We start from the raw sequence: 11,490 nt of genomic DNA, 5'->3' as shown, positions 1-11,490 counted from the left end.
TAAAGCAAAGTCCTCTAATGTGCCTCTTTATTTAAAGAAAATAAAAATGTCATTTAATCATCCTCCCAGGCCAAACAAGGTTTTTGCACCTCCAGTCAGTTCACTCTCTTTCGGGGATAGACGTGTACTGTAGCAGAAGAAAAGGCTGATGCTGTTTGTACAAGGAGAAGAGCTCGTCTTGTTGGGTGCTGCTCACACATTCATAGTGCCTGTGCCATCGCTATGGCTCCAAAGGACCAAAGAATTACTAATATTGCACGCTCTCATTTATTCATCTCCATTCTAAACATGCTTTCCTATGTGTGTATGTATACATATTTACCGTATACATACATAGGTATGTACACCTAGGCACACACATAATTAAACATGTATAATTGTACATATATATTTATATAGACCTATAAATTTACATGTACATACATTTATAAAATTTTACACACAACACGCACTTCGCCCTGACACACACACACATACGCGCACGCACACACACACACAATGCGTCTGTGAGTCTGTTTGTTTTATGTACACATGCGCACAGGCACGCACGTCAGCACAGACCTCAGACACACTTCATATCGAAAAAACGTTGGTTCCTATTAAAACAACACCAGGTTGCAATTTGGACACTTTCAATGGATTTCCAATGTTTGTTTAAAGCTGTGAAATTCAAAATAATAATAATAATATTAATAATAATAATAATAATAAAAGGAGGAAAAATATAACAAAACCAAAAAAATAAAGAAAAAAAGGCATGGCGCTGCAACATCTGGTCTTCACTGCAGGTAAGTGGTTAATTTGCATAATGTATACAGGTTTTTAGGATTTTTTCCCTATTTTTTATTTTTTACTAAACAGCATTTCCTTTTTTTTATAAACCAGAAAAAACTAAACTCTACAGAGAAAGTCCCCTACCCGCAGTCTTTCGCTGCCGATAGAGTTTGACATCAAGCTGTACAGCGCAGTCGAAAACATACTTACATCTGAGCTCATTTACAGGTACAGCCATAATCAAGGCACAAAGATCTACAAGTAGATTTGTTTTTCTTTCAATTAAGTTGTACAAAATAATATTACATTTTACAGTCTGTACAGGATAATTCAACCTTGCACAGTGTACAAGTTAACAAAAAAAAGAACAATACGTTTTCTCTCCGTCCCCCCACCCTCCTCCCCGTCGCTTTCTCTACGCTAAAGGATGGTTTGTGTGGGAAAAAAAAAAGAGAAAAAAACAGAAGCAGGAGGCAGGTCCGAGTGGTGGAGGCAGCAGGGCTAAGGTGCAGAGAGCTCAGTCCCTTTTCCTTCATGTAGAATCCGTCGTGTTTCCTGCCCCCCTCCACTCGTCTCTCGGCTGCTCTGAAGCTAACGCGGTGGCGGGGTAATAAATATCGTGATGCTACATTGTGTGTTTGCTTCCTCTGGAGAAAAAACAGCAACAACGACGAAAAAATAAAAAGTTATTAAGGAACCTGATGCAAAGTGCATTTATCTCTTCATCCACTCGGTTCCCCTCCAGGGCGGAGGGCTGGGGGGCAAAAAAAAACAAAAACACTAAAATAAAGATGATGGTGGTGAAGCCGGCGCTAACCGGCAGGCCAGACATTCGCTCTAACGGCATTCCTCCTCGTCTTCACACACACTGAAGCTGCGTGTCGCTAGCTGTGTTTTTCCTGCATGTGAATGAACCGCATCTGAAAATCACACGCATGCTGGGCGGCCACTAGAGGTCGCTAGAGGTCACGTGACCGAGCTTTCAGATTGAAAGTCCAGCAGATAAATCGGATAAACACAGCGGCTTGGTCACAAATTTTCTCTTTTATTTCGAAAACACTTCAGGGAAAAAAAACAGAACAGAAATAATCCGTCCTGGTTTTAGTTCACTGTTTGTTGAGACGTTTGAGGAAAGTTTCAGGTTGTTTTGGATCTCTGCACGCCGAAGTCGACTCTACTTTACCGGATCCCAGCTGGAAACGCACTGCATGCTGCATGGAGGTCTGGTTGCGGTGTGTTTCCAGCTGTGATTTGGTGTGTTTACCTGCAGCTGATTTGCATAAAGTAGACTCGACTTCTACTTCACGCAAATTTGATGCGGCGTACGGACATCCGACGCATCATGAAACGTTCCTCAAATGTCTAAACCAGCAGTGAACTAAAACCAGGGCAGATTATTTTTCACCTCAAATGCTTCCAGAAATACTTTCCCTGAAGCGTTTTCACAATAATAGAGACATTTGCAGCCAAACCGCTGTGTTTCTCCGACACTTCTACCAAACCGTCAATCTGAAAGCTCGGTCACCTGACCTCTAGTGACCTCTAGTGACCTCTAGTGACCTCCAGTGACCTCCAGTGACCTCCAGTGACCTCCCAGCATGCGTGTGATTTTCAGATGCGGTTCGTTTACTTGCAGGATAAACACATCTACTTCCACACAGCTGAACTCGCTGCCTCTCCGCTGAGGTCCCGCGGTGTGTTTCTGCCTCCACAGACGCCAGTCCAGGTCCAATGAAAAGCCAAAAAACAGACGGACACAAAGGGGAAAAAATAAAAACTAAATCAGGAGGTAGCCCAAGGCTTAGTGGAATGACAAAAAAATCAAGGCATTCGAAAAGGAAGGATTCAAATCAAATAAAGAAGCGGCACGCAACAACTTTGTTCCCCAACCTTCCTTCTACACGGTGAAATGGGGATGAATCGTCTCAGAGAGAGAGAAAAAAGAAGTAGAAAAAGCTAAGAAGTTAAAAAGAGGAAGAGGATTTGACACACTTCAGTAGTACTTCATAGTCATGGACAGGAGGAGGTCAGGGGGCTGCTGGAGGTTCTTCTGGGGGTGGAGGAGGAGGAGGAAGGGTTTGTCGGGATGCAGGATGGTGGAGAAGAACGCAGAAGGCCGACGGTCTCCCATCACAAGAGTTCGTACTGCCGCAGGTGCATTCTCTGGATGATGTCCCGGCAGTCGTTGAACACCCGCCGGATGTTCTCTGTGTCCACGGCGCAGGTGAAGTGGGGGTAGCAGTAGTGTCTGCCGTCACCGCTCGCAGTGCTGATCCGCTGAGGACGAAGACAGGAGACGTTAGAGGTGGATGGAGACAGACGAGCTACAAGTAGACGTTAGATGAGCTATAAGGAGACGATAGACGAGCTATAAGGAGACGATAGACGAGCTACGAGATGTTAGACGAGGCACAAGGAGACGTTAGACGAGCTACGAAGAGACGTTAGACGAGCTACGAAGAGACGTTAGACGAGCTACGAAGAGACATTAGACGAGCTACAGGGAGACGTTAGACGAGCTACGGGGAGACGTTAGACGAGCTACGAGGAGACGTTAGACGAGCTACGAAGAGACGTTAGACGAGCTACAGGGAGACGTTAGACGAGCTACGAGGAGACGTTAGACGAGCTACGAAGAGACATTAGACGAGCTACAGGGAGACGTTAGACGAGCTACGAGGAGACGTTAGACGAGCTACGAAGAGACATTAGACGAGCTACAGGGAGACGTTAGACGAGCTACGAGGAGACGTTAGACGAGCTACGAGGAGACGTTAGACGAGCTAAGAAGAGACGTTAGACGAGCTACAGAGAGACGTAAGACAAGCTATAAGGAGATGTTAGATGAGCTATGAGGAGATGTTAGACGAGCTACGAAGAGACGTTAGACGAGCTACAGGGAGACGTTAGACGAGCTACAGAGAGACGTAAGACAAGCTATAAGGAGATGTTAGATGAGCTATGAGGAGATGTTAGACGAGCTACGAAGAGACGTTAGACGAGCTACAGGGAGACGTAAGACGAGCTAAAAGGAGACGTAAGACGAGCTAAAAGGAGACGTAAGACGAGCTAAAAGGAGACGTTAGATGAGCTAAAAGGAGACGTTAGACGAGCTATAAGGAGACGATAGATGAACTACGAGATGTTAGACGAGGCACAAGGAGACGTTAGACGAGCTACGAGGAGACATTAGACGAGCTACGAGGAGATGTTAGACGAGCTACAGGGAGACGTAAGACGAGCTATAAGGAGACATTAGATAAGCTAAAAGGAGACGTTAGATGAGCTATAAGGAGACGTGAGACGAGCTACGAGGAGACATTAGATGAGCTATAAGGAGACTTTAGACGAGCTGGACCAATATTCGGATCTCAAAATAAATATTATTATCGGGTACCACCGTCACGACCAAATATTTGGATATTCGGGTCCAGCCCTACTCGGCTCCTTGCCAATGGAGAAGCAAACCGGTTCTTAGGAGGCCCGAGATTAGAACCAACTAAGCACCAGAACTGAACTAGCACCTGGTTCTATTTGGTTGAAAAGAACTACAAGACCAGCTGACCAGAGGGTGGAACCACCAAGGAAGTTCAACCCAGACAGCTCAATAGAAGCTAAAACCTCGGGGCTGCTGGGCTCAACAGGTTGAGAGTTGACCCATAAACTGGGCTGAAGTCCACCCATGGTCTTTTGCAGCAGGTCATTCCTACATTCTTCTCCCCACTTTCACAGTGTTCCTCTCACTATGACTGTCAAATAAAGCAGCAAAAAGGCCCAAAATATATAAAAACACACTAAAACCTCAGTCAGAGCTAACGGATATCACGACGGTGCTTCAAACTCTGTTCATTTTCACATAAAACGTTGGACTTTGACTTCTTCCACACAAACTGAAACAATCAGCTGCTTCTGTCATCTGGTTGGTTTTTTGTTGTGTTTTTTAGGCTTTTTTGACATTCTAAAGCTGATTTTTTAACTAAACAAAAAATACAAAAGATATTAGATCAGATATTCAACAGTGGTACAGACGCTTTTAAAGCTTCTAAATCAGAAATTGGACATTACAACGCCTAAAGTCGCTCTTTTCAGTGTCGTTTTTGGTCACACACCTGTCTGCTAGCATCTAGTTAGCATCTAGCTCACCCTGCATGTGAGGTGTTTAGGGAACATCTGTAAATCAGAGCATCTATCAAAAAGGAAATGTTCAGCGACTGAGGAGTTAAGTCCAGTGATGTCCGACGTCCTCCAGAAAAACAGTGGCAACAACATGAATGTGTTTTCCCATTAAGAGGTTTCATAAATATCAAATGACTGTTGGATTTTCCATCCAGAGTAATGAAAGCCACGCTGCTCCACCAGGATGGAACCAGATCATGTGATGGTTTCAGAAAGTGGGTCACCTCAGAGAAGATAATCTGGAGCCTTTTGTAGCTGATCTGGAGACAGACTGTCCTCAAGAGAAGGTCAGACATAGATGAACAGATGGATAGTTACTTACAAGAAACTCGTCTCGGATGAAGAACTTAGCTCTCGTCACTCTTGGGTCTTCACCAGGTTCAGGAGTTGCTACAAAAAGACAGATTCTCAGTTAATCCAGACTGAAGTTTCGTGAACATCACAGCTGGATTTCTGTGTTTCTGGGGCGCTAACCTTCATTTGGTATGGTGTAGCGAGCATATTCAGGGAAGTAGTCTTCAATTTTGGATTTTCCAGCTAATACTTTCTCAGCCAGCATGTCCTGCTTGTTCAGGAACAAAATGACCGATATAGTGCGTAACCATCTGGAAGAAAACAGAAGAACTGCATCAGTGCTGCTACAGAGACATTACAACCACATACAAGGGCTTGGTTTATTTCACATCTCATCTTCTTCTTCACATTTTTTACATAATACATTTCATTTCTTTGACAGAACATTGCTCCTGGTAATTTTCATCGGTGGTTTCAGAACACACTTGGAATTAAAAGTACAACAATTAACTTCGACAGATTATTCAGGATTTTGTGAGGAACACTTTTGGCCTTTCACTGAAACAAACATCCAGATTTTCTTTACTTCAGCAGCTGAAGATGGAGCGACTGGGACTATTTTCTGTTACGACCTTCTTGCAGCAGCGATAAATTGATGTGTGAGGATTTATTTATTTACATTCTAAGTATTCAAAACTGTTGCATTGTTTTGGAAAGCTGCAGGAACCTTCTAGCCTCTTTGAGCTTTTTCTTTTCTGATCTCTGCAGGTGAGTTGAGGTGGATGTACTGTAGTCAATACCAGAAGAAACGCACAGCAATTTAACACTAATCCTGTATGGAATCCCAGGAGTGCCATGATAAAGGATAAATCTGTTAAAAAAAATACGGAAATTAATTTGTAAATTTAAAGAGGAATAAGTAAAAACTAAAATTAAAAATATGGAAACATAACGGTAAATTTTGTCTTAGCTTTTCCAATTTTCATTGGAGGCCCGCCCAAAACCATTTGATTGACAGCTCAAGTCCATCAAGTAAAAGCAATGACAAAAAGTAAAAATGTATTCATTTTTTTAAAATTTATTCCTCTACATATTTACATTTATTTTCTTGTTTTCGAAAATAATTATTTTGATTTATTCCTCTTTATATTTAAACATATTTTCTTATTTTTAACTGATTTTTTAATTTTTTATTTACATTTAATCATTTATTTTCTTATTTTTATTCTTTACATTTACACATTTTTTTTCTGTTTTTTTAACGGATTCCATACATCTGAGCCCCAAAACTGCTCAGAGAAAAGACATTTTATAGACACAGAAATTCGATTTTCAGCTTCAACTTTTGATTCCGTTGGGAAAAATAATCAAATCAAATTTTAAAATCCTCATATTTCATTCAAATCCTTTTATTTGATATGCCTCATTTCAAAACTTGCCAAAAATAAATCAAACACTATATTCTGGAACTATTCCGCTGAACTGCAGGACTGCTAACACCTGTAAGAAATTCAAGCTTCATTTCTTCTTCTTTTTTTTTTTGTTGGATTTATGGCATTGTGATTTTCTTCTACTGCTCTAAACACTGAGTTCTACTAAATGTGCTGTTTCCATAGAGGTGCAGGAGTTCATATTTGAGGGTTAAACTGTGCATGGAGGTGATTTAGATTCAGATAACCACCGCTGGACCTGGATTGGACGGATGGATGACGTAGCAGAGTAAGCGCTGGCTGTGAATCTACGGTTTCTTCCTCACCTGTTGTTCCAAATACTGCGGAAGAGGTCCAGAGCTTCCCGTAGCCGGTTGGTGTTGTTGTCTTCCCTTATTACCATGTTGTAGCTGCTGCTGGCCACCACGAAGATGATAGCAGTGACGTCTGGAGGGAGAGCACAAACACCACGTCAGCCTTCTGACAGGAATGAAACAAAAATAAGACTCCTTTATCTGAAGGAAAACAGGAAGAGACGTGGCTGGAAGTCTCACCGTTAAAGCACTGAATCCATTTTCTCCTTTCATCTCTCTGGCCCCCGACATCAAACATGCTGTGGAGGAGAAAATACTGGGTCAAGACTGAGACAACAACACGCTCAGTGCTGCCCTCTGGTGGCCAAACAGTTCATATCTGTGGTGGGACGGGACAGAGGGCGTCAGGTTCATGTTGTCCTGCTGCTGGCCGCCTGGAGAAACGTCTGCACAGCCATTAGATTTTTACGTTTACCCACACAAAGGCATTTATTTTATTTAGATCATCACAAAAGACTTATTGAGCTGCAAACGCTCCGGATCTCAGGTCTAGATATTACTGGTAGGAATGTCATACCGGTATAAAAATGGAATATCGGTCAACATCGTTGTCGGTTTTGTTTACCTAGCATGAAAAACGCTAACATAACGCCTGGATTTATGGGCATTTACCGACTCATAGAGGGAGGGAGAGTGTGAACTGTTGTTTGAGACAACCAAAAGTTTTAGAAAATGTCATAAATATGTCATTTTTTCCATAACTTCAGTTGAAGTAGTTTTCTTATTTTATAGATAATGTTTTCATCTGAAAGCCTTGTTGCATCTGAGAATGCATCCAATGGGGCATCACAATAAAATGAGGCATGATGTGTTAATTCCACCATTGGAGATATGAGATGTTACCTAGAATTAGTGAAACAGCCCACAGATATCGGTATCGGTTGGTATCGGTATCGGAAATTGAGAGCTGGACGATATCGGCATATTGGTTATCGGCTAAAAAGCCAATATCAGACATCCCTAATTAACGGGATAACTGTGGACGCACGAAAGGATCAATTAATGAATAAATAATACTTAGAACAGCATTTCCTGTGGAGTCCTGTGGGACCATGGCTGGATGTTTGGAAGTCATCACACCTGACAATGGAGAACTAATGATCTACAGCTTCATAATCAATCATTCAGGATGATATAACGCGACACGAAGGCCCGTTTCACTTGGTAGAATAAGACTGCTGTGTCTGTGGAAATGGGTCATTTCATCTGGCATCATCAAAGCGGTTACGAAACGATGAAACGAAATGACGCGTTTGTCCACCTTAGCTTCCAGCTGCAGAGCAGATCGAGGTCCAGTGCTCGGTTCAAGGACACAGGAGGAGCAACCTTCTGACATTTCAGGCTCCGAACACGAGACCGAGGTGAGGAGAGGAAGAGCACACAACAGGCCGATCTACCCGAGGTTATCGGTACGACTGCGATGCACAACGGAGGAGCGGTTAATAGTTCAGAACAAAACAACTCACTGGAAAACCTGAAAACGCCTGGAGAGTGACAGAGTTCAGAAAAGCTGCTACACAAGAGGGAATATAACGCCGGATGTGGACCAGAGAAAGTAATACTTGGAAATGTTTTCTCTATAAAGCTGTGTGAGACAGAAAGAGATGGAGTCATTGTTGGTAATACAGGAAGTCCTCGGTTTACGGCGTCCTCGACCTACGGCGTTTTACCGTTACGTCAGAACTGGTTACGTGGAACTAGTTGACGAGCAGAGCGGATGAATACGTCGTCACACGGCGCTATCAGACAGCTTTCTTTTTCTTTTTCACAAAACTGTAACCAAAATAATAAAAATAAATGGTCAATAACGACGGTGCAAGCTAAATGCAGACATGCTGATGATGTGTAAAACTTACTGAAAGTTCACTTTATCTACTTGGAACCTCGTCTCGAAAATCCCTGAAGTTAACACTCGGCAGCGTAGCAGGTCCTGCACAGAAAGAGACGGAACAGATCAACAAGGAGGGACACTCTGGAGGCGATTCACAGGTTTTATAAGAAGCAGATCAACGGGAGAACCCACCTGGTCCGTTGGTGTGTAGTCGCTCTGTCTTACAGAGTCAATTCTGTCCAGGAAACTGAAACGAGAGAAACACAACAGCCTCAGATTTTGTATTTAGGTCTGTTCACATCAACAGGCTGCAGAAAGACTCAGACATAGAGGAAGTATAACGTCACTGTAGAGTAAAACATGCGTATCAATGAATACAGATTTTCAGTGAGACACGTTTCATCTCACTTCATATAAGCCCATTCAGTAACTGCCATACATGTCTGTTATCTCCTCTGCAAACACACGCTCTGATGTGGCTGTGAGCTCCATGTGGCTCCCTGCTGAGGCCTGCAGGCCGGTGCTGAGGCGGCTGCTGGCCACCAGAGGGCAGGCCTGCTCAGTCTGGGCTATTTTGGTCTGTCTCTAGCCAGAGTGATTACATAAGGCGGTTATTGTGGAGGTTAGACAGCTTGCTGTTGCCATCTCTCCACGATGAGAGCAGCGGCAGCAGCAGCTGGGCCTCTCTGCAGCTCAGCAGGCAGGATCAGGACACCGAGGCTGGGGGACGCAGAGCCCCACCGGCCCCTGGATGGTCCGGATCACACCGAGAAGGCTCCAGCAAGGCCGAGCTGAGGGCCACAATATGTACAGTTTAACCCTCCTGTCGTCCTGCGGGTCACAACTGACCTGTTTTAAAGTTTGAAAATGTGGGAAAAAAATGTGTTTTCACAGTGAAACTTCTGATGTCCACATTTTCAACATTTTTGGGAAATATTTGAACATTTTTTGGTGGAAAAAAAGAAATGTTAAAAATGTTTTTTTTAAGAACATTCACATAAAAATCAATGTGAATGTTCTTAAAGAAAATATCAGAAGTTTTACTGATACAAATGGAATAACTTTAGATATTTGTTTGGAAGATTTTTACAAATTTTTGAAAATATTTTTTTGTCAAATTTAGGGGATTTTTTTAAAAATAAAACTTTTAAGGAATTATGGGAATTATCTTCTTGAATGTTTTGCAAATTTTTAGAAATTTGGAGAATTTTTTGCTGATTTGTTTTCATTTTTTTGGTGCCTGTAGATGAGGACAACAGGAGGGTTAAAAAAGGCCCATTGCTACGCTGCTGTGGAAATATAAACAGCTTCTACAACATTTAGGAAGTATCTTCATCCAGTCCGGCTCTCTGCTACCTTCAGTGACCCACAGCAGGGTTAGAAATTAACCAACTCTGGGGCCCAAAGCTGAAATGCCCTTGAAGCAGCAGAAGTACAAATATGTTTGGCAGCAAGAGACACTCAAAAAGACCAAAATACAGATTAAAAAGCCCCACAAAGGAGGCAGAAACTGCTTCCTCTGTCAATGGATTGTAATTATTTACTCATCAAGAAAGCTTTTTTAAAAACAAAATGACAAACATTTGACTTGAGACTTCACCATAACTGCAGGATGATCTTTCACAGCAGCTTCTTCCCTCATGAACAAAAAAAACAGAAAATGATGAAGGACTCCTGCTTCACTACCAGGGAAACGCCCGCTACATGTACACTATTCAAAGTGCAATACTGTCATTTAAATAACATTCACATTTATTACCGATATAGGAAAATTTGTCTTTTTACATACTATTTTGTTTACACAGTACTTCTTGTAGCATTTCTTATTTTGAATCCTCAGATTTAGATTTGTTTATTCGTTCTTCTACTGTCTCTTGTTGTTGCTGGGCTCTGATCTCTATACACCAGGCCTAATTCCCCGTGTGAACTCAGCTGGCAATAAATCATCTATATAAATCTATCTATAGTCTATCTGTAGATCTATAAATCTATCTGTAGTCAACAATAAAGGTCTTTCTGATTCTGATTTCTGGTTGTGATCTTGTGGTTTTCGATCGTTGGATGATTAGGTCCACAGACTTGGAGATTTTGTCTTTCTATAATGGGCAGTTTGTGACAACAGAACGACCAAACTAGTCAACAATCGGACAGATTACCCTCCAGATTTAAATCTAAATGTCTCGGTAAAAGCAGAGCAGCAGCAGCCTGTGATCAGACCAAACAAACACCCTACATGTGTGTTCTTCTACGAGAGCAGATGAAGGTGTGTCAGGTCCATGATGAGGAGAAATCTGCCGCTCTCTCTGGTATGCTGGGCACAGATGTGGACCAATCAGCGTCCTCCATGTTCTACCCAAACCAATGGGAGCTTCAGGACGTCACACAGGAAACCCAGGCTTTCTGCATGTTTCAGTCATTAAGAGCCGTCGGTCGGTTCTCAGACCAAACAGCAACACACCTCAAAACCCCCCGACAAGAATGAAATAACGGAGAATAGACGCTCCATTATGAGCCGTTAGATAACAGATACGCTGCTCATGTGCTCTGACAACAACAGTTTCATCACACACTATTTCTGCCTCAGACAGTCGCCACTAAAGCAGAAGTGAGG

At 42.5% G+C, this 11,490-nt stretch overlaps 1 protein-coding gene across 4 annotated transcripts in view; it reads right to left on the bottom strand.

The window, feature by feature from the left end:
• LOC110965150 (guanine nucleotide-binding protein G(olf) subunit alpha) overlaps positions 1–11,490 on the bottom strand; it is a 94,470-nt gene continuing 82,980 nt past the window's right edge. For 2 of the 4 annotated variants that reach the window (XM_051952878.1, XM_051952879.1), the window contains exons 6-12: positions 9,072–9,126; positions 8,905–8,978; positions 7,229–7,287; positions 7,001–7,121; positions 5,425–5,555; positions 5,273–5,340; positions 1–3,051 (exon numbers count right to left, since the gene is read on the bottom strand). In XM_051952878.1, the coding sequence (XP_051808838.1) occupies positions 2,905–3,051; positions 5,273–5,340; positions 5,425–5,555; positions 7,001–7,121; positions 7,229–7,287; positions 8,905–8,978; positions 9,072–9,126 (655 nt within the window). In that variant the 3' untranslated portion in view covers positions 1–2,904. The remainder of the gene's footprint in view (positions 3,052–5,272; positions 5,341–5,424; positions 5,556–7,000; positions 7,122–7,228; positions 7,288–8,904; positions 8,979–9,071; positions 9,127–11,490) is intronic. The other 2 variants (XR_007944152.1, XR_007944153.1) reach the window with 2 other exon arrangements.

The sequence above is a fragment of the Acanthochromis polyacanthus genome, chromosome 9 (assembly GCF_021347895.1).
Source record: "Acanthochromis polyacanthus isolate Apoly-LR-REF ecotype Palm Island chromosome 9, KAUST_Apoly_ChrSc, whole genome shotgun sequence".
Lineage (NCBI taxonomy): Eukaryota > Metazoa > Chordata > Actinopteri > Pomacentridae > Acanthochromis > Acanthochromis polyacanthus.
Note: the sequence above shows the minus strand (reverse complement) of the source record. Positions and strands in the feature narration are given on the sequence as shown.